The sequence below is a fragment of the Clinocottus analis genome, unplaced genomic scaffold (assembly GCF_023055335.1).
Source record: "Clinocottus analis isolate CAN_PGR_092001 unplaced genomic scaffold, fCliAna1.0.p SCAF_23, whole genome shotgun sequence".
Lineage (NCBI taxonomy): Eukaryota > Metazoa > Chordata > Actinopteri > Perciformes > Cottidae > Clinocottus > Clinocottus analis.
In genome coordinates this window covers 1,617,464-1,644,421 of record NW_027175965.1, presented here as the reverse complement: position 1 = coordinate 1,644,421, position 26,958 = coordinate 1,617,464, and the positions used below count along the sequence as shown (strand labels likewise).

Genomic DNA, 26,958 nt, shown 5'->3' with positions numbered 1-26,958 from the left:
GGAGAGAGAGAGAGAGAGAAAGAGAGAGAGAGAGAGAGAGAGAAGTCTGGCTCTTATTCGTTCCCTCGCTCGGCTCTCATAGGCCTCGACAGTCAAAGCGATGCAAGTTAAGACACAATCCAGAGCAACAAAAACGCTGCGAAACTATTCTGCAGCAGCAGGCATCACCAGCTGCAGCGGCTCACACTGTACCGTACGGTTGTTTATTCAGAAGGCTATAAGGTTACTGATTTTAATAACTGCACGTTCTTTACTTGATTGTTGTATCCAGTGTCCACTTTATTGGATACACAAGAAATACATCAGAAATTGCTGGCTCAGTTCTTTGCCTGTTTTTTTTTGTTGTTTTTTTTAATAAAAGAAAAGTAAACTTTGAATCATGCTCCAAATACAACATTGGAACTATTTTTAGTTTTCATTTTTAATTAGCAGCAGTCAGGAATATCAAATTTAATGCCACACAAATACACAATTCACTTTGTGAGGCTTTAAATGTTTAATTAATGTTTGGTTAGAGTGTCGGAGAGGTATCAAGGTGTTTTGTTTTTTTTATTCCGGCCAATAGAGCCTGTTTAAGAAACACATGCAATGCAGAAGTCCTCTGAAAAGTGAAGAAACTTTGAAAAACTAAAATTTCAATAGATTGTGAGCATAATCTCAAAACACTTTATGGACGAGATAATATTATTTAATTAAATGAAAACGTGATAACATGGATATTACACATTCCCAATGGCAGAAAAGAGTTCCTGCTCTAATGACTGTGAAAACAAAATTAATTTTACCTAAAATAATAATATGACTGGAGTTTTATAAAATAAGCTTATTTATTTGAATAAGTTTTAACATCGTCTAAAGACTTCTCTGCGGTATTTAATATTGTATATTTAACAATGTACACCGAGATCCTTGTGGCCAAGATAATCCCTGTGTGAGAGTTTCATCACATCATTGTATTACACATTAAAAGGCTGATAGTTGAACCTCAAACCCAAATATGTCGGCAGCGTCCAGTCTTTCAAATACTGAAAGCTGGCGTCAGCCATCTAATCTAGTTATTAAACTCGCCTATTTTTTTTTTTTAAGAAGATTGCTCCTGATCTAAATTACAATAAACCACTCTTCACAACACGAGTTATGTACCTGAAACAACTTTAACACATTCCTACCAGCATCTCCGTGTGTGTGTGTGTGTGTGTGTGTGTGTGTGTGTGTGTGTGTGTGTGTGTGTGTGTGTGTGTGTGTGTGTGTGTGTGTGTGTGTGTGTGTGTGTGTGTGTGTGTGATGACGGTGGAGGCTCTGGTGAAGAGCGGGTGTGTGTGTGTGTGTGTGTGTGTGTGTTTTTTTTTTATTCGAGTTCCATGGTTTACAGCCTCGGTGCCCCGAGGTACGACAGTTTAATTTGACTATAATAAGATCAGCACGACAGATTGGTTTCACTGCAGAGGGGCGAGACGCTTGACTTTTATTGCAACAGTCATCACTTGGAGACTATTATTGTAAACGTTTAGCTGTGGCGCTGGCCTGCGCGGGCCACACATGTATATAAACTCAGAGCTTGGATTACTGAGCCAGAGCAGATATTACCAGACCCGTGGCACGGAGGCGTAGGAAAGATTTAGCATGGGAAGATCAAAATCCCAGGTGTGTGTGCGTGTGCGTGTGTGCGTGCGTAATGGTCGTCACTGTCAAAATGACTGGCCGGTCAGGGGAAAGTGTGAATACTGTGTTTGTGTATCCATGGCTTCTCCCACCCCCCTCCCCTGTCATTAAGTTCATAATTTGGGGAAGGAATGCTTGGGGGAACAGTTAGGAATGCCAGGGGACCCTCGAGCTTCACCGCTGAGCTACGGCTTCACCCTGACATCCCAAATATGACGAGGTCACCTACAGCAGAGAAGAAAAGAGGAGGGAAAAAAGGAACACGGTGGATAAATGTATTTGTTACGGACGAAGCACACACACACACACGCACACACTTTTGTATAGTTTCTTGCTTAACGCTATGTAATGGTTTAGCGTGCATGCGGTTGTGTGTGTGCAAAGCAGAAAAAGTAAAGAAAACAGCAGAGTGTTTTCTTTGGAGTTTGTCCACACAGACGGAGGAGAGGAGGGATTATCTCTTGACTAATCGTGATCCGTTCTCTGTGAGATGGCACTTCTCCTCGCCCCCTCACTAGTCCCTCCCTCTTCCTCATCATCTTCACGACCGCCATCAGACACGGCTGCCCGATCACGTGCTCCCACACGAAGGGATGCAAACATATGCTCACCTTCACATTCTCGCATACACGCACGCATGCACGCGGCCCGCATGCACGCACAGATATCACTCAAACACCAGGGTCACTTGCTCCAGCTTAAGCATGTCTGCGACGCGGCATCCGCTAAGAGGGCACTTTCACAAGTGATTTACACACCTGAGAGAGGGGCCCCGCCACGGCTACATCCTTAAGAAAACAACTGGGAGATGTGTTCGACTTCAAAATGGTTTTCCTGCTTGTCCCTGACTCAGCATCACGGTTTGCCGTCCAATTAACAGAACGTTACAATTCAATAATTACTCTCATTGTTTATTTGGCGACAACGCGAGGATCTGCTGTTTGGGTTTTGGCCTTTTTGTGAAGAAAACAAGCAAATTGAAGACAATGCCTTGGGCTCTGGGAAACTTGTGATGCGCATTATTGACCCACAAAAGCAAAGGTGTGTCTTAGGTAGTCAAAATCAATCCCACCACAAGGTCCATTAAGTAACCCAGGTTCTTTTTTTTTGCCTATTGCCAAAAGAATATGACTTTTTTTTAATATTGGCCGATAAATATATATTTGTTATCTGATTTTTAACTCAAATATAAATCTGGGATTGGTAGGTGAAACCCTGTATCGCTCAGGCGCTATTCAAATGAAATCACAATGTAATAATCAAGAGATTCCTTGTTAAATAATGAATCCACTGCAGCCCTGCGGATAACCTCAGTTCGGTCTCTCTGTTTAATGATTATGCCCTCGTTGACTGACTGATGCGATAATGATGATGAAACCTGCTTGGATTCAAACAAAAACAAATGCAGGAATCCGTCTGCAGGATGAGCTCAGGGAGGCCGAGAGGTTACGCGCTTTAAGTCAACAGTTGGAAGTCGGCCGCCTCTCGACAGCTCGCTGCTCGTCTGCCTCACATGTCCGCCGGCCCTCTCCCCGCCGGCCCGTCCGCCCAACCTGCCCCGCCAGACGCCAGCGCCGATGATTGATGGCACCGTGGAAAGCTGGAAACCATTCTTCTCAGTGACAGAATCTGCGCTCCGAAAATCACAGAGCAAGGAGCCATTGATCATACTTTGCCGCTTCTCACACTGCCGATACCCGCACTAATGACGATACTAAAGAGTCGCCGCGATCTTAACTGCAATCCTACAGCCGCTTGACGGCGAGGAGCGACGCCTATAGACACTTTTTTAAACTTAAACTTCCCGCTGTCACCAAGACGGAAAAAGTGAGAGCAGGAAAACGGAGAGAAACAGTGCAGATATTTTGATTAATGATCTTTTTTTTCTTCTTTTATTTGCCACTCAAACATCTGGCAGCACCGAACTGCTGGACAGAGGGTGCCGGTGCACGGGACGCGTGAGTGCGTGTGTGTGTGTGTGTGTTCACCTGAAGAGAGCGGCCTAAGGATGAATACACATGTTCATCATTATTCATATGATTTCTCTCATAACTTGTTCATAGTATATGGCCAGACGTACTTGTACATGCTTTCTATAGTTTGGCATAAGCCTCACAAATTATAATGCGACAGTATATAATGGGATTTCTAATTATATTTAATAGTATGCTCTCAAGAACTCTATCAGAAGTGCAACGATCAGTTGATTAATCAATAAGTCGATCGATAGTTGTTTTTTTTACTATTTTCTGACATTTTAAATAATCGGCAGCTAAAAACACATTGAAAATAATAGTTAACATGAGGTTCGTCCCGTTCTTGTTTCCTCATGACAAAGTCATGCACAAACACAGCTCCTTAGAGAAAATCTTTTGTCCCTGTTTGGTGTGGGAATACTCGACTGTCCTTCACACAGCTCGGACCGAAACTCCAGCAACACCTTTGGGATGAACTTGCTCACAGCTGCAAAATATCTGACTCAGCACTTAAAAACATAGAAATCAAAAACAAACGTGGCCACTGAGTAGTGTAGCCAAAAGACCTAGTCATTCACTGCTTATGTGCAAATGAAACGGACACAGTGTTACACTGGCAAGGCTTTAATCCTTCAGCCCTTGACCAATTGTTTCAATTATTGTTAAAAAGACGTTATAAAAATAGAAGTCAACATCATTATGATATTGAAATTGTATAACGTACCAATTAAGAGAGTTTGAGTGCAGATGTCTTGTTGTTGAAAGGGGCATAATGTCACAAAAGTTGCATCAAAACAGACTAAATATGAGTAGCCAAAACATGGACTGACAATTGGGAGCAAAGAGGTCTCACTGCAGGTGATTCATGGGAGAATAGGATTGGAAAATCATAATTGGAAACAAGCCAAAATTCAAACGCGCAGCCTGACTCATGAGGACGTATCTGAGATGACTAATCAGTGGAATCACTTGTCTCATTTAAAAGTATAATTTCATCAACTGCCCAAAAATCTTTGGAATCAAAACAAAGCAACGTGAAGAGAGCGCGTCTCTCGCTCCGCTCGCTGTTGATGGATACGCGGCACATCCCTCTCGGAGAATAAAGGCCTGTTTGTTTGGCTGACAGCAGACAAGGTAAGAGTGGCCCAACCCTTCATACAGGTATGACAGCCTGATTTAAAGCCGCAATTAAAAACACACATGCAAAGGCAACAGCCACCGTCGCACACAAAGAAGCTACACATACAAAAAAGGTAAATTCCACGCTGTGAAATCGTGTCTCCATAAAATCAAAACTAAAAACAATTACAGATTGGGATCTAATGCCGTAACTCATCGCTCGCCCTCGATTCAAAACTCTCCGCTTCTCCTCTTCTTGTTTTCGTCCGCCTTGATCATCATTAGTGGTGTGATCTAAACAAGTGAGATCACACCTCATTACGGTCGGCTTTTGGAAATAGATTCCAATCATCGGATTGCCAAACAGACACGCTCAGATGCGGCGAGCGGGGAGTGCACCCACTCAAGCGTGCTTTTAACCCAAATAAACAGGTGCCTTTTGGACCAATTACAGATTATGAAACTTCTCAAAAGGGGCAATGTACACGTTTTCGAAATAACAATTACGTTATTTTCTTTTCGAAACAATAGGCCGGGATCCGACTGTGGGCCATGCACTGGAGAAAAAACTCCAAACAAACATCTCTATTACACAAACACGCACTTACCAGGGGAAGTGGGTGTGCATGGGTGTGCATGTGCATTGTAGTGAGCACTCAGCGCAGAGTGGGCAGCAGCGGCAGCAGCAGCAGCAGCCGGGATTTGTGTTCACAGATTAGCAACAATGTTTACACGTAATGAGCTCATGTCGCTTGAACGAGGCTGCATCATTTCCACCCAGTGTGGGAGTTGCAGTGTAATTAAGATAACAGTAGGAGGAGATAGTTTGACTGTCTTTGTGAAATAATAATAAAGTCAAGGTGCTTGACGCAAACAAGTGAAAACAGACCGGATAACTGCGCAGATCTCTTCACACGTCCTCACTGAGCCTTTCTGCTTGTGTGTTTACAGTTGGTGAGTGTACTCACAATAATCCCTCTGTACACCAGAGACAATGTCTATGCAAACACCACCGTGGATGGTGAATGAAAACTACCAGATCTCTTTTATCAGCTGCGCTCTGTGGTTAGTGCGTAAACTCATTTCGAGTGAGCAGTATGTCCACACAAGTGTGATTTACCGTCCCTTCGCTGGAAGCCCTTCTGGCAACGCTAACTGACGCTAACGTGAGACAAATGGCGCACACGGCACGCGCATGGAGCTCATCTGCGACGCAAACTGTAGATATACGTCACCTCTGGGTGCAGTTGCCTCGAAGCTACAGCTGCAGTTGAAGCCTAAGAGGCCTCTTAGTGGAGTTAGGATGTCAATAAGAAAGCCCAAAGTCCACAGTGACTGGCTTTATTAAGTACTGCAGAGAATATTAAATCATCCAGATGATAGAAATAAACTAAAATAATAGGGGAAACCACTTGAAACTATGACAGATGTGCTCATTTTAATAACAAAGGCAACCACTGAAAGATAGGAAAAAACTATTTGTTAACCAATTCACATACAGCAATCCTCTCTGTATTGTGCACAAATCTTGATACAATTATAAAAGATTGAGTGAGAAATGGTATATTATCCTGGATTATAAAAAGGAAAAGGGTATTGAGGATCTGAGCGTGTTCTCTGACGGAAGAGTAATTCAAACGTTGACAGAACTATTTCCAGATCTTAGCTCAGACGTTTGGTGTGTGCATCAGCCTGCAGGATGGTCCATCTTTAAGTGGCGTGGCGACTGAACAGTTTAGTTGCAAGGTAAAACTTGCTGTCTCAACTTAAGGTATATTCAACCCACAGGACAACCACACGTGCATCAAGTAAACACAACGTCCTACCTTGAATTCTTGAGAACGGCTTTTGCGCGGCCAAAACATCTGTTTGCACTCGCAGTGTGAGCCAGGGTCTCGTCCGTCTAGTCGTATGTTGGCGCCAAGACCTCACTGTCTGAGACTGGGATGATGCTGCACAAATTGTGCTGTTGTTAAAGGCAGTTCACTTCAATTCATTAAGACTTTTTTTTTTCCAGATACAAATAGTAATTTTGTGGGTGGAGGTTTCCTTTAACAGAGCTGTGTGGTTACAGGTCTCTTCGCAAAAGTTGGCATGATTTCACCGAGCACCACGATGCCCGATCCCTGCTGGTCAGCTGTGCCGCTAACCATCAGTGCCCATTCAACAGTCAGTTAGACAGCGACTGTAGCATCATAGAATACAGCCTGAAGGCCATACAACTCATTCAACACTTGTATACAAATGTATTTATAGATTTCAGAACGTTAAGGCATGTTAAAGGAGTTTGTGATAATCAGATTTGATTAACAGCGTGAGTGCCGTCATTACATATTTTCTTTGTGGATTATACCTTTTCAACAAATTGAAAAAGTTTCGAAAATGCGTTCGTGGTGGTTCAAACCTCCCTTCTGACAATCAAGTATTCATAATATGGAGATATAGATATTTATAGATACAATAATGAGCTGAATGCCAAAAAACGTGGATGCTAAATATAGGTTAGGTCTACTCATCAAGGGGGAGAAAAGTCTTCTGATGCCACCCTTTCACACAAGGGCAGATTACCTGAAGTTAGCTGATGGAGAATGTCGTGACACGCCTCGTTCGCTGATCACACAAGCAGCAGAGCTCCAGGTAAATCATTACAGAGCATGCAGCACAGAGCTATGAAGATGATCAGTACTGCCAAATGTCTACCTGGAGGACATAGCAACGGGAAGATTGATGACTTTGATAAATATTTAGGGTAATCCTTAGTTACTGTCATCTCACCACAGCTCTCTGACTCTTACCAGCTAGACCCAACTACGGTAAATGAAGCACACCATACAGGCTCTGTGTGTTTATTGTGGTGAGTGATTGAATTCGGCAAACACGCTCACGGGTCAGTCACTCAGCACACGCAGGTGAGAGGGAGGCAGAAGGCTAGAGGAGAGCGAGGGAAGGAGACAGGCGGGCGGGCGAGCAAGGGAGCAGATGAGGAAAACAGTGATAACTAAAATACCACCACGCTTTTCTTAGTGGCACCATGTTGTGTCTCAGCCCTGTCTATAGTTACAATACTTTCCTCTTATTCTCACTTATTTGACTGAAAAAGAGGAAAATGTGGCATTAACTTGATGCTGGAGCCCTGCAGCATGCCTCCCTCTCATCCATCATCCTGTAGAGGAGCTGCAATGTGACAGACTGACCTGCAGGGGGCCTCGTCCAGCCCTGAAGTCTGAAAGAAAAGCTTTAAACCTAAAGTTGCAATAAGTATTTTGATTGTAAATTAATCCGCAGATTATTTTCTCAAATAAGAAATATAATGTTTTTTTGTTGCATATAAAATGTCAGGAACATTGTAAATTTAGGTTTACCAGAGACCGATGCAGCAACTTCAAGAATTCAAATCACAAATCACAATAAAAAACAAAAAATATATATTTATTGTCACATGAAATCTATAGTCCTACAAAATTCCTAATATAGAGCTGCATCTTCTGAATTTAAATTTACAACAGTATCAAACAGTAAATCGTAACAACAATAGAAATGCTGGAACCACTGAACAGTTAGTGGACGTTTGGATTTAATGTCTTAATTGGTCTAATATGAATGATTGACTAATGTATCAACATTTAAAGCATTGTGAAATTCCTGGTTCATTTGTCTATTAATTGTGTTTTTGTTGATTAATTACTGATAATTAAGTTGTTAAAAATCCTCCCGAGTACATTTCATTCCCCTGACCAGACTGCCGTTGAAAACCTGATGACAGTCTGGACTGAAGCGATCGTCACACCGCGGCTCACTGCTGCCATCTATGACTCACAGGTGAAACTACAGCTGCACTGTTGACTTTGGCTTCTGTGCAACACAAGGAACAAGACAGTTGATCTGGAATACTTGAGGTTTGATTTAAGATACAGACTTAGATGCAATCACATTTAGCTTAGTGATACTATTTATTGACTCAGGGTATTTACTTAACAAACCTCAAAAAGACCCCCCCCCCCCCTCCATCCATCCCTTTCCGCCCCCCCTCCTTCCTTTCCCAAACTGCATGTTTCCATGTGTTACAACTTTGCTGGAAAACAGAAAAAGAACTGACTCATGAGTGGAGCAACGACTCTGACCCACAAAGCACAACCACAAAACATTCCCTGACTCTGGACGGGGAAAGTGCAGACTTGTTTCTCTTGGCACAAAACAGGCTATTCTTAAGCTAAAGTTCACTTTCAATCCAGGCCAGGCAGGCTGCCTCGTACGAGCATCTAACCTTTCCAAACAGGGATTGGCCGGCTCTGGGAGCTATTCTCTACCAGGCCACCAACGTGTCCCGGTCCCGTTTTTCGCAAACTCAATAGTCAGGACGCATGGAAAAAAAATGTGGGCTCAGAGATTATAATGCATCTCCTTTTAGGCCCAAACCACCAGGACTCTGAAAAGGCAAGTTTAAAACAACGGAAAACATGGCACCTTAAAATGCATGCACGCAAACCGCACACATGCAACTAACTAATGAGTCCTGAGAGACAGAAAACACGGTGGGGAATGAGCTAATTTGGTTCCAGGCGAGTCTTTATCCCAGCGAGATACACACAGCCGCAGCAAGCGTGCCACTGAGGGCTGATTGGCCGGGAGTAGTATAAACACCAATCACAGAGTGAGTAAACCGGGCCGACGGGCTGCACAGAAACCGCTCATCACTCACGGAGGGGTTTCGACGCCGTCCTGTGAAAACCAGGCTTCTCTGAAACTTAGGGGAAACTGAACTTTTAAAAGATAATTCCAAAATGTGTTCAGCCAAAAAAAAATGAAGAAAATTAAGAAAAGAAAATGTTGTCCGATGAAAATTGTTCCTCTCAAAGAGTCCAAATTTTCTTCAAGTTTTGACAACGCCTTTTTGCGATGTTTTTTTTAAAGAAAATTGCCATTTCCAAAATGATTATCACCGTCTGTGAAAACTATACATGAGAAATAATATTAAATAGATAGATTTTCTTAACCTTTTGTTTTGCTGATACTCCTTCATAATGTCGCCTTGTCATGAACTACGGAAAATAAGTAATTTTAAGCTTTGCAAAAGTGACTTCTTGAGGTAATAAGGGTTTTAAACGTTATGTTCCTTTTAAGAAGCAGAGGGTTTGGTGTTTACATTACAACATGTTTGGCACCGAACTGTAAGAGCCATGTTTCTCTAACGTATCCAATATTTATGACTTAATGATAAACAACTGGTTTTAAGCTTCGAGACAATGCGGTTCCGAGGTAATCTGAGTTTTTATCAGTGAAAACACATTTGCATAACTATCCTCGCTGTCCTGTGAAAACCATGCGTCCCCAAATTGTAAACGTTTCAAGACATAACACTTAAGTTTGAAGATAACCTGAAGGTTTTTTCTTTGTTTCATTCATTTTAAACTTCATTCACATAAAAAAAAAAAAAAGTAACAGGATTATAATTCTTCATGTTGTGTTGTTAAGTTTCTGACAATACATTTCTACAACTTGTCTAAGAAGAAAGAAAGTCTTGGATGTATTGTTGCTATACTTTTTACCAACAAAGTTTATGAGCCTCTGATGAATAAATCCAACCTAAGCACACAAAGTTATGCTTTTTTTGGAGCAGGATTGTGTGTAAAAAAAAAAAAAAAAATTGTTTGAGGTCTAATAAGGCAGGAAATTGTGTGTCTAAACACTATAACATCCTCCCCCCCACCACCTCTACACACACACACACACAGACACACACAGGATGACGCACAGAGTCCAAACAACTGAATCACATTACTCACAATTTGCAAGGATTGCATAACATGCCCACAAACTATAGTAAGTCGTGGTATTACCGCCTGAGTATGAGAGCAAACTGCTGGCAGGCTGCACAATAGCCGCTTCAGGCCTGTAAACGCATCAACACAGCGAGTTAAAAGTGCAGCGCTTAGTGGGGAAACAGGCGTGTTAAATTTAAATCCTGTGTGTGTGTGTGTGTATGTGTGTATGTGTGTGTGTGTGTGTGTGTGTGTGTGAGCGTGCATGCGTTTGTATGTGTATGTGTGTGTGTGTGTGTGTGTGTGTGTGTGTGTGTCGTGGGAGCCTCTGCACACCCGGATGGGGGAGAGACCAAAGGATACCAGAGAGAGAGTGAGCTGCAAGGAGATAATAGGAGGATAAGTCCTCCTGAGGAGGAATTCGGATATGGATAATGAAGGATATAGATGTAGGAAGTCTGTCTCATGGACGCAATCTGCACTTTTGTCTTCAGAAGCCATTAAAAACAATAGAGTGGAAACCGACAACCGTACCATCCCACCTCCCAACACTCTTTCCACCTTTTCTCTCTGTCTCTCTCTCCCCCTCTGTCTCTCTCCCCCCTCTCTTGCCCCCCCCCCCCCCAGCCATGCGACAGCTGTAGGTGGGAGAACTCGTACAGGGAGAGCGACATTGAGGGGTTTTGTTCGCAGCCTTCCAGCAGAGCGCTTCAATAAGAGAACACAATGGGGTCGCGTCGGACCCTCAGATGCAGAACGAATTACTGAGAGTGACGTGAAAGTACTTGCCCAAATGGCTTTCGCTGTTTAACGTGAGCACTAATATTTGGTCAATGTTTTTTTTGGGCGGGGGGGGGGGGGTCAACTCACCTGTTGAATAGTAACAGCAAAGCGTTAAGATCCATCCACACAAAATTAAGGTTTTAGTAAAAAAAGAAACACACAGATTACCTGCACTCCTACAGGAGTCCCAACTGACTACTAAACCGTCACTAAAACTTGCATTGCTGAAAGTTTTTGACAGGAGAAGTTTCCAGATGAACAATGAAAACTGGTTTGAACACATTGCTGAGCAAACTGGAATAGACGGAGTTGCTTTAATAGGTTACCCAATAGGTTATACCCAGTTACCTTTATGTATTATACCGGAAAGGGCTCAGCTTTGTAAAAAAAAGCTCAATCACAGAAGCTTAGCTGGAGCGACAGACGGCCGGGAGGCGAACACTGCCTGAGAGGACAGGTTCTAGGAAGACAAGGTTCTCCCCACTGTACTGTACACATAAATGAGATCGCTTGTGGATATCGCAGCTTCAATTTCAGCGACCCTCCATGTGTAGCACCACTGTGAGGTTGAAAGTTTGGATTGGTTCAGATATCCACGCTGCCCGCAGGATGAATCCAAAAAACGTGGGATGATCCTCAGACACCATCATATTGAAACTTTTACTTTTGGTTTATGAACAGATATTTGCAAAGTAGCTCACTGTTTGTACAATTAACCTACTGGACTTCACACTTTAATACTCTTTGGCTAATGCTAAATGGTTACGATCCATCCCACAGAAATTATACTAGCACTTTGATAAACAATCCATTTTCTTGCAAAATCTTCTGGCCATCTTTCCTGTGGCTTATGAAAACATATTAGGAAAGAGAGTTCAAACTGCTGTTGCAGTCACATAGAAAACACATAATATCCCTTCTGTTTTGTTCGTGTGCTGGTCTTTTGATGCTGCAGCTGGCTGCCTCTCTGGCCCTCCAGCGTCCGTCCGCTATTCCCCGTCCACCTCCGCCCCTGCAGCATTAGAAAATAACCCTCGCTCTGTTCTCAGTGATGACTCTCTGCAGCGGAAACCAGCACCCACACACACACGCACACACAGACAGACAGACACCCCGTCACAAGCTGATGCCTCCACTCAAGTCATTCAGAAGGGATTCCCTGCAAGACGCTTGGGAGCGGGGAAGGAAGAGAGCGAGAGAGAGAGAGAGAGAGAGAATGGGAGATGCCGAGTCGCCGGTGTGAGTGATCTTTTCCTCTGTGGTGGGACAGACTGGAAATTGCTCAACGCCACTGCTGCCAGTAACACAGCCGCGTCAGCTGTTCAGAGCGGGCAGCATGTGGTGAGGGAGAAACCAGAGCCAGGTTTATTGGTGTGGAAATAAATAAACTCGTACAGGTACAGGGATTTACTGTCACTCCGAGTGTGTGTATGTGTGTGAATGTGTGTGGCCTGAGGATGATCTACCATGTGGCTGGTGGGAGCAGAGTCACGGCCTCTGACCACAAAGGATGTGGAGAGAGGAGTCATCGTTCTCCTCCCTTTTCTCCCACTCTTTTCTGTGTTCTTCTGTCTGTCTGTCTTCCTTCTTTCCCTCTTCCTTCATTCTTAGTCCCACTTGTATCAGCAAATAATTATCTTCATCAGTGAGTTATCAAAAGTTTTTCAATCAATCGGTAATTGATTGAATTGCTACTCGATTGAATTTCTACTTAAATTCTAGTTTAATTCCAACACTATGCTGCACTGTAATTTTGAATGCAATATATCTTTATATCTTTTGTAGTTTCCATTCATTCATTTTATATACTCTTTTTAATTATTTTACCTTTTATATATTCTTCTTCTTAATTTAACTTCTACTTAATTCTGTCCCTGCTGGGGATTAATACAGGTGTAAATTAAATGAATTAGTTATGAATTTAGCAAAGCTTATACTACACCGAGAGAGCGGGCAGACCGGGTGCTTCCTGTTTGACTCAAGGAATCAAAGACTGGAATCAAACTAATTGAACTGAATGATGAAATGGTAGCCTTTTCATCCAAATTTGGTTTGATTCGACGAAGAAACTACTATTGAAGAGCAGAGTCTCCTGTTCATATTACAAATGGCCTCATTATCTATGATCTGACTAAGCTCTTGGCTCCGTATCCAACCCAAACCACCATGGTAAAGGAGATCAGTGCTGCCTGGAGACTGCATGTCAGATCCCTGTGTGTGTGTGTGTGTGTGTGTGTGTGTGTGTGTGTGTGTGTGTGTGTGTGTGTGTGTGTGTGTGTGTGTGTGTGTGTGTGTGTGTGTGTGTGTGTGTGTATGTGGGGGTGGGGGGGGGCGCCGAGAGATCTCCTGGGATCACCGGTGGAGCTCCGAGACAAAAGGGACATTGTGGCACAGACTGACCCGTCCAAGAAAACATAGCTTCCTGTCCCATCAGCTCCAACATCCTCCGCACAAGCAGCTCACTTCCCAGAACTGAGAGTTCATTTTTGACATCATCTGCTGTTAACCATTCACAGCAGCAGTCAGAACTGACTGGCACTCAAGCACAGGGAATTAAATGTGGGGAAAGACTGGTATCCACTACGTTTCAAATAGACTTGACCGATAATTACTTTAATAGACTAGAAGATTTCCACATTCAGACGATATAGTGAAAACCAAAGTAAAGTAGGTGTTCGAGACTTAAAGTGGTGTGTTGAAGGCGCTACTCGTGATTTTGAGCCCATTACTTTCAATTCTTGCACACCTTGAATTACTGCAGACAAAGCGCAACAGTTGTTGGAACCATTTGCTTTCTTTGCAGTCGCTGGCTACAACTCTTGTTAGTTATGTGCTATGCAAATAAACTGGAAAGGGTGTGAACGCTGTCTGACGTACTAGGTAATGCTTCTTAAAATTCAGTGGAAGACAGACTTATTGAATCAAAGTTGGAAAAATAAGTAAAACAAACAAAATGGGAGTGTGGACACAGAAAAAAAGTGACTCACCGGATCTCTGTTAAGTCTCCTCAGTTATGCTCGAGGCTACAACTAGCATAACACACCTGAATCTCAAATTGTACTGACTAAATAACCAAATCTAAAACCCACTTCAGAATGTCCTTGAACGCAGCAGTAAGGAGAACCGTTAACGCAGCCCATGCTCAAAAACAACATTATCGTGTGTTGATGATCGACAATAAACCACCACCCGACATTGCAAGTCATCGGGTCGGATCTCACTGGAAACGCGCGACAGAGCGAGTGCTTCTTGGGACAAAACAGAAACCAGATTTACTTTGGATTCACGGAACAATCTTGTTCATTACTCCTGTTGGCCGTTATCAGTTCGTTTCCATTGTTCGGCTCTTCAAAACAAACCTGTGTGCAGTGCAGTGATTCCGGGAAATGGGAAGGAAAGTTAACACTGTTCATCAGCAGAGAAAAAAGAGATGCCTCCATTTGGGGGAAACACCGTGAGTTGTGGAGACTAAAGATTCATGAGAATACTGGACAAGAGGTCACACTACCTTGACATGACTCTGAGCGCCCAGGTTGTAGATCTCTGTCGGCTTCACCTGGTTGATGATTTTCACCAGGCACGTGCTGTCGGTCAGGTCGCCATAGTGCAGCTTCATGTCTAACAAAAGAGGGGGACACACATAGAATAAGGATGCACGCCGGACAATTCACATTTCCTGTTACTACTGGATCTACTGCAAATTAAGTTATCATGCAAACTGATTAACTTCCATCATTAATAGCCAGATCTGACATGTAACGGCCAATTGATTAAAGTTCACAGCCATCTGATTCGGGAGATAAGTCCACTCTGTTCTGGTGTGTTATAACCCGGATCAAAGGGACATGGCAAAAGACAGATAGACCAAAACCAATTTTTTGAGAAAAAAAGAAGATATTAAATTCGATCAAATCAAACCCAACCAACTAGTCACAATGAAATGTACCGCAAACTGCAGTATAAATTATAATTTCCAGCCCGAAAATGTTCTGCAAGGCCGAGCATGGCCAAAGAGCACATGGCTGTAACTGTAGCGCCATCTGCTGTAACCCTCCAACAAGGCGACTCCAGTTACACTGAGACGTGTAATAACCCAAAGATCCCAAGAAAGTAAGTATCAGACCAAACTCCATGGAGGACCCCAGTTAGTGGAGTCAGTAGAGTGTGGTGTGAAGGAGGTGGAAGGCAACGCGTAACGGTAAACTAAGGCAAACAAATACAAAAATAAACCTGAACCTGGTGGGCCTGTGAAGAGGAGCAGAGAGAGAGGGGTGTCACATGACATGCTGATAAGAAGTTAGATTTGTTTTAGTTCCCACCAGTCGGCATACTGGTTTTATCCTTTCGGACCCAACGCCTCTATGAGAGCCGCCATGTCGTCCACCTTTCGACTGGCTACGCCGGTGTAAACGGGATACTCACTGCCTTCGGTGTGCGTCTGCGGGTTCTGGTAAAGATGCTCGATGCGACCCGTGTTGAAGGAGCTGGAGCGGCGCATGATACCATGAACCTGAGAGAAAAGGAGACAGGGTTTGTGACACCGTAAATATGATACAAATCCCAGAGCTATTTGACACATAGAACCAGTGGAAACAGCCTGCCAATGCTGAATATGTACTACGGGTGAACGAGGTGTTGGAGTCACTGGTCACAGTTTATGGAGATCCGTCTATCGGGTGGATTCAGTTCAGTTTGCAATACATAAAACAGATTATCTTACAATTGGTATAAACGTCTTGAACCCTCCTGCTTTGGCTCCAGTTTTGTCATGTTCGCTGTATTGTATGCATGTGTGTTTTTCTATGTACTTTATACATTTACTTTAGTTGATTGGTTTACAGTGCAGTAGTTTTCTACAAGTTGTCAAACATTATAAAAGGGGCCCACTTTGATCTATTTGGTTTCTTTGCAGCGTTTTCTGTATCGCAAAAAAAGTTGATGTCACACGATTGTGTCTCGCTGTGTTTTTAAAGCTGCCTGTGATGTGTGATCTGTACTTTGCGTTCTGAGTGGGACGCGTGCGGAAGCTCTGCTCGGGGAAGATAACAGAACCTGATCCAAGAGGAGTCCATCAGTGGGAGGATGCTGTGCTCTGACCTCACTTCCTTTATTCACTGTGCATTTCCTGCCTGCGTGCTCCTCTTTAATACCACCATGGCGCACACACACACACACACACACACACACACACACACACACACACACACACACACACACACACACACACACACACACACACACACACACACACACACACACCAACCTGGACCGAGCCCGCTTCGCCTCTGCCGTCTCCGAGACAAGCGGCAGATTGCGAGGCTGACTCGGCAGTCTGGGACGAGGGTATGTGTTGTGGAGAAATTAAGTCATGTAGCTACTGTCAGGGAAACACAATGTGCACTGGTGCCACACGTATGTTTATTCAAGTGTGTGGAACTGAACGTATCGGCCCTTTCCGTGGACGTCAAACTGACGGCGAAGCCTTACGTAGCAGCAACAGCTTGTTAACCTCCAGGATGTTGACTTATTTTTTTCATTTTTCTCCTAAAAACACATTGCGCAGCAGGTGAGAGTTAGGGACCTCGCTCGTATGACGGGGTAATAACAACTGTTTCCCTGTTAATGGTTTGACCCAAGGGTAAAAGGTGAGGGGGTTAACAGGCTCGAAGCAGCACACAGGGTCTTATCAGGGTGAGGTGTGAGTCAGTTTGTGTACGTAGCCCCCGAAACCTCCGGAGCTCCCACACAGTGCGGTGGCTGGACGAAGCTTATCGAGGGAATGTCGTCTGTGCTCGCTGGCCTCCGCGAGTGTCTGCATTTGTTTCTCTCTATGTGAGTGTGTGTGTGTGTGTGTGTGTGTGTGTGTGTGTGTGTGTGTTTTCCCAGGATAACTTCTTGGTAACTGTTTAGTCGGCAGTCTGGATTTCTGTCTCACCTCGTAGCCTTTAGCGAGCAGGAACTCAGCGAGGTAGGAGCCATCCTGAACAGACAGAAGACAACACCAATTAAAAACTGCAAAAAGGTGAATGGCATCAAAATCAATTTTCTTTTCACAGCCAGAGTTTGGGAAAGCTGAACTCGAGATATCACAAAGTGTAAAATGATTCACACACTTGTCGGTCTTTTTTATGTCAGGGAGAAGCAAACACTGATTTACAAACTGGCATGGCAGTAACACACTTATAAAAAGACTTAACAGTATAACAACTGAATAATAATCTGCTAAAAAATATTCTAAATCAATATAAAACCTTTTCATGCAAATGATTGAAAATGGGCAATCATTTTTGATGTAATAAGCGGTCAGATAATTAAGTAGGTAAGCAGATTCATGATGAAGCAGAAATGTTTTGTACAAGCTGGCTAACGCGTCCTCTGCTAACGTAAAGTCATTGTGTGTTCAGTGAGGCGTTGGAGGTCTGGACGAGTGACAACACAACATGTGGGTGAACATCAGTGTGGGTCATAAATACTTCTTTATATTTCATTCCTTCAAAAATGATTTTATGAAAAACACAAACCAATGTCCAGATGTAGTGTTATACCGGACGTTCGAGATGGAACCTTTCAGAGAAAAACCGCTGGAAAAGCTCAAAATGGTCGTTAAATCCAATTATTCTTGAATTGGCTGGTGCAGTCATTTGTTGGAAAGTAAACCTGCATGTGTATTGTTCACCGTGACACAATGTGGTAATGTTTTACGGTGTTGGACCACAACCCTCCTGAAACCCCTACACCGCAGCTGAACACTGGATCATTAGCTGTAACATCCACATGAACCAGGAGCTCTGGGCAGAGGTGGGCCAGTGTGTGTGTGTGTGTGTGTGTGTGTGTGTGTGTGTGTCCTGTCAATAAGGTCTTGTTCCCCTCACCCGTGTTACTCCTCGTCTTTTTGCCCTGCTCAGACTTTCCGACCGCACATTCTGGAACATTCCAAACTAGTCATTGGCATTCATCCCTCAATCCCTGCACGCAAGCACACGCACACACATACACACAACCTTCGAGATGGAGGGCAGGGAGCAGAGGAGGAAAAGGTTTAGGGGGGCCAGAGGTTGGAGGACACCCAAGAGTCTGTGCCGGGCAGGAACATGGCTGCTCCTGAAGCGAGCTGTACAGGTGGGCAAAGTCTGGCATGGAGCAATTAGTCCATGGAAGCCTTAGCCTCCAAAACAGAAAACTAGATGCTGGAAAAACCCAGGTAGATGTTGCAGGGACTTCAAGTCGCAGGTTAAGTTTTACAGGGAGTTTCATTAAAGCAGAATTAGCTGATTTGTGGACACTAGGGGGCAGAAGACAACAAAACACACACACACAGTAGTGTACTGCAGGTTTATCAGAGCCTGCTTGCTGAAAGCCGTGGTCCCCTGCAGCTGGATGATGAAACTAAACGTTACATCTCATTTAAATACTCAGAATTTGAGGCGTGCATCTAGGGACGACACGTTTAAACTTTTGGTCTGAAATCAGTTCATCACGAGGTTGAGGACTTGCTGGCTGACTCGAATGTGAGCCTTCTAGTGGAACCATACCCACCGAGGGAGGAAACCTTCAGGGCCTCGACTCTGCCTGCCACACCTTCAAATTCAAAGCATGATGAAGCCTTTTTTATAAGGTTTTCACTTATTTCTGGCAGAACAACTACACTTTATATATTTGTTCATTTATCTCAAATAATACTGAGATGACCAGATTAAAACCGTTCAAATCGAGTATTGTGTACTTGACCCAGACTTCATGGATGCTGCTTGAACATCCTGTAGGGGAAAGCCAACCCTTGTGGCAGTTTTAGGATTTTTTTAGATTCACACACATCTCACCTCCATGTTATTTGTTTTACCCTAATTGAAATTGAATGGGCTTTAAAATGCAAACCCGTCGGTAAAATCCACTAAAGCCTCATTAAATGCAAATAAGTTTGTTTGTTTGGTTTATGAATTCATGACTCGGTAAGATAATTTTCAGTTCTGCAGGTTGAGCTCCCAGGTCGTGCGGTCGCTGGCACTGATTCTCAACCTGTTTCTGGCCAGCTCTTTGGGGGTGAGGGGGTGGGGGGTGCACGGGCACTGGCAGCCCATCGCCCGTCCCCACGGCGTTCAAAGCTCCAGCCGGTGTCATGTTTTCCTGCCCCTGTGCCAGGGTCAAAGCGTTTCATGCCAGACCAATATGGAAAACAAGCCTGAAGAGCTGCAGCTCTGTTTCAAAACAAGAGGCTCTTTTGAGGCCGCATTAGCCCATAAACCCTGGCCTCACCTCGCTGTTTCCTGTTATGGGGAGCTGGATGCTTGGTGGGAGCGCAGGGAGGTGGGGGGAGAGCGAGACTGGACACTCATACAAACACACAACTGTGTGCTCACCTGCCAGGTCAATGTCACACCACAAACTCCTCAAAGACTGATTTTGGCCTTTGACACAATATGATTCTCTGCCCTCTACAGCACTGAGGTTAAGCAATAAGCTGGTATATCATAAAAGTAACTGAAATACAAGATGGTTGTCTAATGCTGGAATAATGGTGTTACGAAAGTTACCGATTCCCTCCTCTGAATGTTGAGGGTTGTCTGCAGTAGCAGCTATCGCCTCTAGGGGGTGCAACAGTGTTAAAACCCCTGCTGCATACAGGTAGAGGTGTTCAAGCTTTTAGAACACTAAACAGAGTTTGGTGAATTCTGTATTGATTATTATCTTAAATTTGCCCAAAGAGACTTTGTTTTTTTTATGTTTTTAAGTTCTAAAAGGAGCTATAGTTAAATGTATATCTATTATTCCAGACACGAGTCACGGTAAATCATTTGAAAAACTAAATTTTAGAAGATACTTCAAGGACTGAAACGTGTTCAGCTCTTTGAATGCATAGCTGTGTGTGTGTGTTCAATATATTCTTTGTCTGTCCTCCTTTTAAGATAAAATAAAAAAAGATGCGCGCTGTAAAAAACTCATTATTGAACAAAAGTCTTTGAACAACATTTCAAAAAACTTGAGAAAACTAAAAGGCAAAAAGCTAAACAGAGAAAAGCTGGCCAAACGGGTGAAAAGACAGAATGGGAAAACCCTCAAGCTCATGTTGATGGGAGATGGAATCGGTCCATGTGTCGAGAAAATGTTAACAATGTTGCTCATCACAACTAGCACCACCATCCAAGTGCTATCATTAGCTCCAATCAACACGCCCATTATCATCACTATCACATCATCGTGTGTTTTCACAGAGAAGACCATTTATCATTTATATCAGAGGTGGCACCAGTGTGTGTGTGTGTGTGTGTGTGTGTGTGTGTGTGTGTGTGTGTGTGTGTGTGTGTGTGTGTGTGTAAATATAAAAGAAACATGTTTTCATGTCATTTTCTACCCTAGAGCAACATAAAACACAAAAACTGACACATTTAAAATGTACATCTGATGAAGGTAAAATACTTTTTTCAAAGATTAGAAAGCTTGTCACTTTACTGTTGGCGATATCAAATAAAGTAAACACATTTTGGTTCACATGAGTCCAGGAGAAAAGTTCTAAACAATATAATATGAGCGACGTCAAAGACGGAGGAGCATCATCTGACATATGCTAATCCGGATTCTAGTGAATGGAGCCGGCGATTTCATGATGAAGTTGATCCATTGAAATCGCTTGTTTTATCCGATCAACAATCCAAAAACCTTTAACGTTTGTTTTACCGTCATTGGAGAGAGGAAAGAGAGAAGCTGTGAAATGTGTCCATTTTACCATAATTGTAAAAAGTGCAAATACAATGTAATGAACGCCAATAAGCTCTTTAATCATTATGACCATCATCAAAGTCACCGTCCTCCCTTTAGCCAAAGAGACGGGAGCAAACGATTGCTTTGCACAAACCCCAGCACCTTGAGTTCAGCACCCCCTGCTGGTTGAACAGCTAACCATCTGGGTCAGTACCAAAAGTATTACTGGAACTGCTCTTTGACCTTTAACACTTGGCGAGCAGCCCCGAACTTCTCTCCTCAACTCGAGCCTGGCGCTAAAGTACATAAAGAGAGTTCCCTGGTATCAATATGACTTCACTTAGTTAAATAGTTCAGTATGTGATTATAAAGCTGGATTTGAAATACATATATCTATGTGTTCGCTTCAGCTCTCTTGCTATCCAGCCACAAGTTGGCAGACTCATTCAGATGAGGAATCAGCCTTGAAGGAGCCATCGGCAGCCATTTAGAGCGACGGAGGAGATGCGCGTACGAAGCCTTAGCTTTATGATTATTGTTGCTGGCACTCGCTCAGATTCCATCCCATGCTGCTAACAGAGGAGTCCGTTAACGGAGACGAGGGATGAAAATGAAAAAAAGGGGTGCTGAACGCCAACAAGCGGATTAAGCACGGAGGCTTGTAGGATGAGCTTCAAACAGCGCGAGGGGGTCGTATTGCGTTGTTTACTCAACCAGACGAGCTGTAGAAAGACGTGTGAACCTTGGAGCCAAAGTAAGGTTTTTACTGTCGAAACGGAGAGGTTGGGTCTGTCCTCTTTATAACCCCGGATCATAAAACAGCTCTATCAGCCAGAGCCCCTGCGTCGCTCTGCAGCAAAATGCCTTGGCGCTCAGGTGGTCTGCCATAACTCACACTCTCTCACGCCGAGACGGCAGTCAAAGATATTCAGACTGAGCAGCATGCTGCCCTGAAATTTATGAGCAGTAGTTAGCCAGCCGAGTTATGGCATCACTGTGACCCTGACACCCGGGCCAGTGACTTCTGAGATGGTCTATCCAGATGGGCACGGGTATTCAACGATAACAGCATGGTCGGCACATATAATGTATCATTTGTGTGCTGTTAAAGAGGTTGACGGAGGGGCTCATTCCTTGATGCTCGTTAGCTCTATTTGACTTGAAAATGAACTCCAAGAAGATGGCGACGCTCTTCTTTGTGCATACTGCTACAAAGCAAACAGGTTCTCACACACACACACCCACAAATGCCTCTGACAAATGTCTGCTACCATTTGTTGGACTGTGTAATAGTATTTCATATTTTTACGTTTTCTGAGAAACATTCTTCACTGCACTGTATTAAATTGTATTTATAGGTAAAAGGTCAGTTTGAACTGTGTCGACAAATATCCAACATATCAAGGTACTTCTTGAAAATCTTAAAAGGCAACATTTCTACATTATTAAAACTACATTATTCTCTACATCTTCAAATTTAAATAGCATGCACTGCAGACAGAATGTAGAGTAGAAGTTGTTGCTGTCTTTTTGGAGCACAAATTGATTTAATACATTTGCCAAGACTTATTGCATACGTCTATTGTGTGCATTGTGTTTGTTTGGTCAAGGAACATGTCCTTCATCAAACAGACACAATGTCCGTTTCACCTATAGACTCCTTTTGTCTGCACTGAGTCTATTTGATCGAGGCGGACCTCCTCGATCAAATAGACACAATGCAAGAGTATGAAATACATTTTGGCAAATGTATTAAATCGGTGCACATTTCAAAAAGACAGCATCAACATTCTAATACTACGAATATAGATACAATCCCACCGCACACCAAAGTAGAGTGCAACTTTTTTTGCCAAGGACTTGCGTACCACACTCGGTGATGGAAAATCAGAGCTTTCTTGCTCCGTTGCACACGTTGGACCCGAAATACAACATCCATCCCAACGTTTCTACAGACAGTCAGACTGTACAAGCAAACCAAAGCTAAAGGAAAGGAAGCACTGAGGAAAGGATGGATAGTTAGGATGGCTGTAATTAGTTTGAAGAGAAGTCTATATTACTGTTTTGTGAATATAAGTAGCTTATGTTATGTGACTCAGAACATGGTGCGTCATTTAACCACTGGCCATACCGGTACTTTTGTATAGATTGAGTAATCCATACAAAATACCGGTACGGCCAGTTCTGAACATCTACCATATCCTCAAACTTGCATTCTTTCTCGTAAACATTAAAGGTGTTAATGTTTAACTTGACAACTTCCTGGAGGTCTTTGACACACCTGTAATTGTAATATGAGAAGCACAGACAGGTTTCTTCTTGGACAATAAAACATTTCCATTTCCTTTTACCAGTGGTCTGTGTGTACACTGCACTCGTGTGTATGCTTCAGAGTCATAAAGTTCTATTAATAATTAATTGATTCTTAATCACATTATTTATTTATATATATATATATATATATATATATATATATATATATATATATATATATATATATATATATATATATACTACCCAGAACGCCCTATTCTTCACCGTTTTTATTTGGTCCATACTGTCCATCCTGCTCCCCGGTCATAGACCAACTCTCAACAGGCTAGCAGCACAACAACAACATCCCAGGTACCCTTACGTGAGCCACCCACCCACAGAGAGGAAACAAGAATGATTGACAGGTGTAACAGCTTATCAGGTCATGAGACCTTCACTGACCTCCTGAACGCAGTAAATTCAATCACCATTACGCTCATCTTGAGCCACTTCTTCCTCGAACAGGTTAACGCTACACGCCCCTCAGTTCAATACAATACGAGTGTTACACTTTCACATTAACTTAGCACTGTGTAAGAACAGACCCCGGTTTCGAGCACAACGTCAGTGTTGATAAAAAAGAATTAGCGCGAGTCAAACGCCCGGTTGGACAGGTGACGTTAAAATACAGGAACCTACCTGTCCGGTGATGCCGGTGATAACAGCCACCTTCCTCTGCTTCTTCGGCTCCATCGCAGAGCTGACGTTAGCGGACTCGGAGCACATGGCCATGTCTTCTCAGCTGGACGTTTAGCACGCGGTTGTGTTGCGGTGTGTTTAGTTGACGTGAAAGTACCGACGAGCCTCCTCAGCATCCGTAAACACACACGCCGGTTAAGAAAAAAAAAAAGAAAGTAAGCGCTGGAGCCTACGTAGGAGGAAGCGGCATGCAAGATCAGCCAATGCGGAGAGAGCATGTGTGTGCAGCAGAGGAGGCTCCGTTAAAGAGGGCGGAGGGTGGTGGAGCACTGCATGTCCTTAACCACAGCGCCTTCTCAAGGACGGAGAGAGAAAGGCAGCCTCCGATTATGTCGACGAGAAGTGGTTGTTTTGTGTGGCTGTCGTACAAGTAGTGCTGGAATATACATTTGAGGTGCTTGCAATTTACATGAGTATTAACATTTCATGCTACTTTATTCTACTTTGCTGTATTTTTTAAGCCAATATTGAATAATTTAATCCTGTTTGCTGTTGTGTTTAATTGAATCAGATTCAAGGATATTAATCCATATCTGCATTTCACTATTGCTTTTTATTTCTTAAACTGCACTGCAAGTTTTTTTTTTTTTTTTTCTTTTTGACTGTTTTTTAATGTTTTAAAATGAATGTTCTTAATTGTTTTTAAATCTTGTTTTCTTCTGCATTATGTTGTGATGCCTTTAATTGTTTTATGTGAAGCACCTTAAATTGCCTTGCTGAAATATGCTATAAACATAAACTTACCTTGTCTTGCCTTCAGATAGTTGACCATGTTAGTGACTAGTTTCCTAGGTCTGCACAATATAAATCAACTGATAAACTTATGTTGTAATATCATGGGATAAACTACTCAGCAGTATATAAGGTAGTTAAAATTATCTCCATCTTTACCAGCTGCAATATTAAAGTGATTAACACATAAAGCATCAATAATTCTAACCCAGAGAGATTATATATATATATATATTCCAAACAGGGACATTTTCCATAATGAGTACTTTAACTTTTGGTAGAGTATGGTTTTAAGTCTCTTTTGGTGCCTATATAATCTATAATCACAAATCTGAGGCTGAACCAAAATGCAGGACCGGCAGTTAGATGCAAAACAAGATTTCTATTACAGGGGAATAACCGGTAAGGTGAGATGGAGGCTGGCAAGATTCTTGGCTGGGGAGTGGGGAATTGAAGAGAAAAGGTGTGGGAATCCAGGCTGGTGAGGTGAGTATCTGGAGATTAGAGCAGGTCTTGTGAGTAAGCTGGTAGGGAAACTAATTTACAAAGAAGGTAAGACAAGTAGGAGAGCTGGCATCGTGACACAAACCCTCTTTGGCTCAACGGTCCGGCGAGAACTGGCTGTTGGTGCAGATATCATAGATGCAGAGGTGTAACACTGTGTAGCCATATCTTACACAATGAGCCGTGTCACACCTTTTTCTTACAAACAAATTCATGCTCCACATTTGTATCAATTGTCCAATTTTTCTCATAAAGGGTGGATAATGTATCATAAAGTGATGTTCAGGGATCAGGTTCCTATGTGGATACAACAGTTTGAACAATTCATGGTCTTCCATTATTAAATGCTTTAAATGTACAGCCTTGCCGAGTGTAACAAATGGAGAAAATATGATGCAGTAAAAGTAACAGCAAAGTTCAGTTTGGGTCTCCTTCTGGCACAATAGAATGTTTCTGACAAGACAGAGAGACTAAGCAGAATTGAGTCGTATGTTATTGCCATTACCGTCCAAGTTAATCTTTGTAGGGCGATGATTGCGCTCCAAGTCACTATAGTTAAACGGATACATCTTAGAGAATCTATTATGTTTTGACAGAACGTTTTCTGAGAGACAGTTTAACAACAACTAGATCTCATACTGAGCCATCCCTTCAAGAATGTTGTGTATTATGTCTAAAGAAAGGTTTTGACAATCATGATAGACCGGCAGGCTGTTTAGTGTTGAATTTCTCTTTAAACCAAACACGGATAACTTCTGTGGGTCTGATTTTAACTCATTGTAGTGCATTTTAAAAAGCTCTTTATTCTGTGCGTCAGCTGTTTAAATCAAACACAAACGACAGAAATCACTGCTGGCCACTAAAACACTCTGTAAAACCCGTAATTGTGTGCATCCCTAAATTGTCTCAAGTTATCTGATTTATAGTGACACTGTTCTTTTCAGTGGATAAAGGCAAATCGAGGCTATGACTCTCAAGTGTTTTGATGTCATCTGTCAAAGGCTGCAGAATAGGACCAAAGCCATATTTTTGAAGTTTAGAACCAAATGAATGTTTATCAAAGCAGGGTCAAACTTTGGCGACAGATTTATAAAGGCCAAAATAGAGAGCCCCTATTTTTTGAACACCAGGTTTTGAATCAAGTGGGTTAGCAGTTTCAAAGTCATCACAGTAAATCTGAACTTCTTTTGCTTCGCCTGGTATCAAATCAAACTCCTAACATTACTTATACTGACTCCACAGCCCCACATTTCTCACTGAAATATTTCATTCTTTTAGTTTCAGTATTAAATTTAACGAATGGGTTTTCAAAATTCTCCAGACCTTCTTCTAATGTAGATCTTACAGGCTCATCTTTAGGCACAGCAGACAGTATATCATGCTTGATTTAGGAGTGCAGTCCAGTGGCAAGTCCTTCCAAATCACCAACAATTGTTCAAACCAAACTATTTGCCAAACCACTTGTTGCCATGCCTGTTCAGTTTAGCAGGAATTGACGGCCAAATATTCTGTAAAGAGCTGATGCGTTGTCCTCAGAAAACCCAGCCTCTGAACTATGCGTGGCACTCGTTACAACAGCTTCTGTAGCATCTTGATGACTTGGAAAATCTGCCTGAAATGACTCTTAGCTGCATCATCACATTGACTAATATTCCTCTCATGCCCTCTAATGCACGGACACTTTGACAAATAAAACACTTTAACATTTTTTAAAC

General features: G+C 42.8%; 1 protein-coding gene across 1 annotated transcript in view; it reads right to left on the bottom strand.

Annotated features, from left to right (window-relative positions):
* Positions 1–24,135, bottom strand: part of gmds (GDP-mannose 4,6-dehydratase) — a 134,447-nt gene extending 110,312 nt beyond the window's left edge. The window contains exons 1-4 of the mRNA XM_068589832.1: positions 23,948–24,135; positions 17,235–17,279; positions 15,722–15,809; positions 14,808–14,917 (exon numbers count right to left, since the gene is read on the bottom strand). Of these exons, the coding sequence (XP_068445933.1) occupies positions 14,808–14,917; positions 15,722–15,809; positions 17,235–17,279; positions 23,948–24,040 (336 nt within the window). The 5' untranslated portion in view covers positions 24,041–24,135. The remainder of the gene's footprint in view (positions 1–14,807; positions 14,918–15,721; positions 15,810–17,234; positions 17,280–23,947) is intronic.
* Between the last annotated feature and the right edge of the window lie 2,823 nt (positions 24,136–26,958).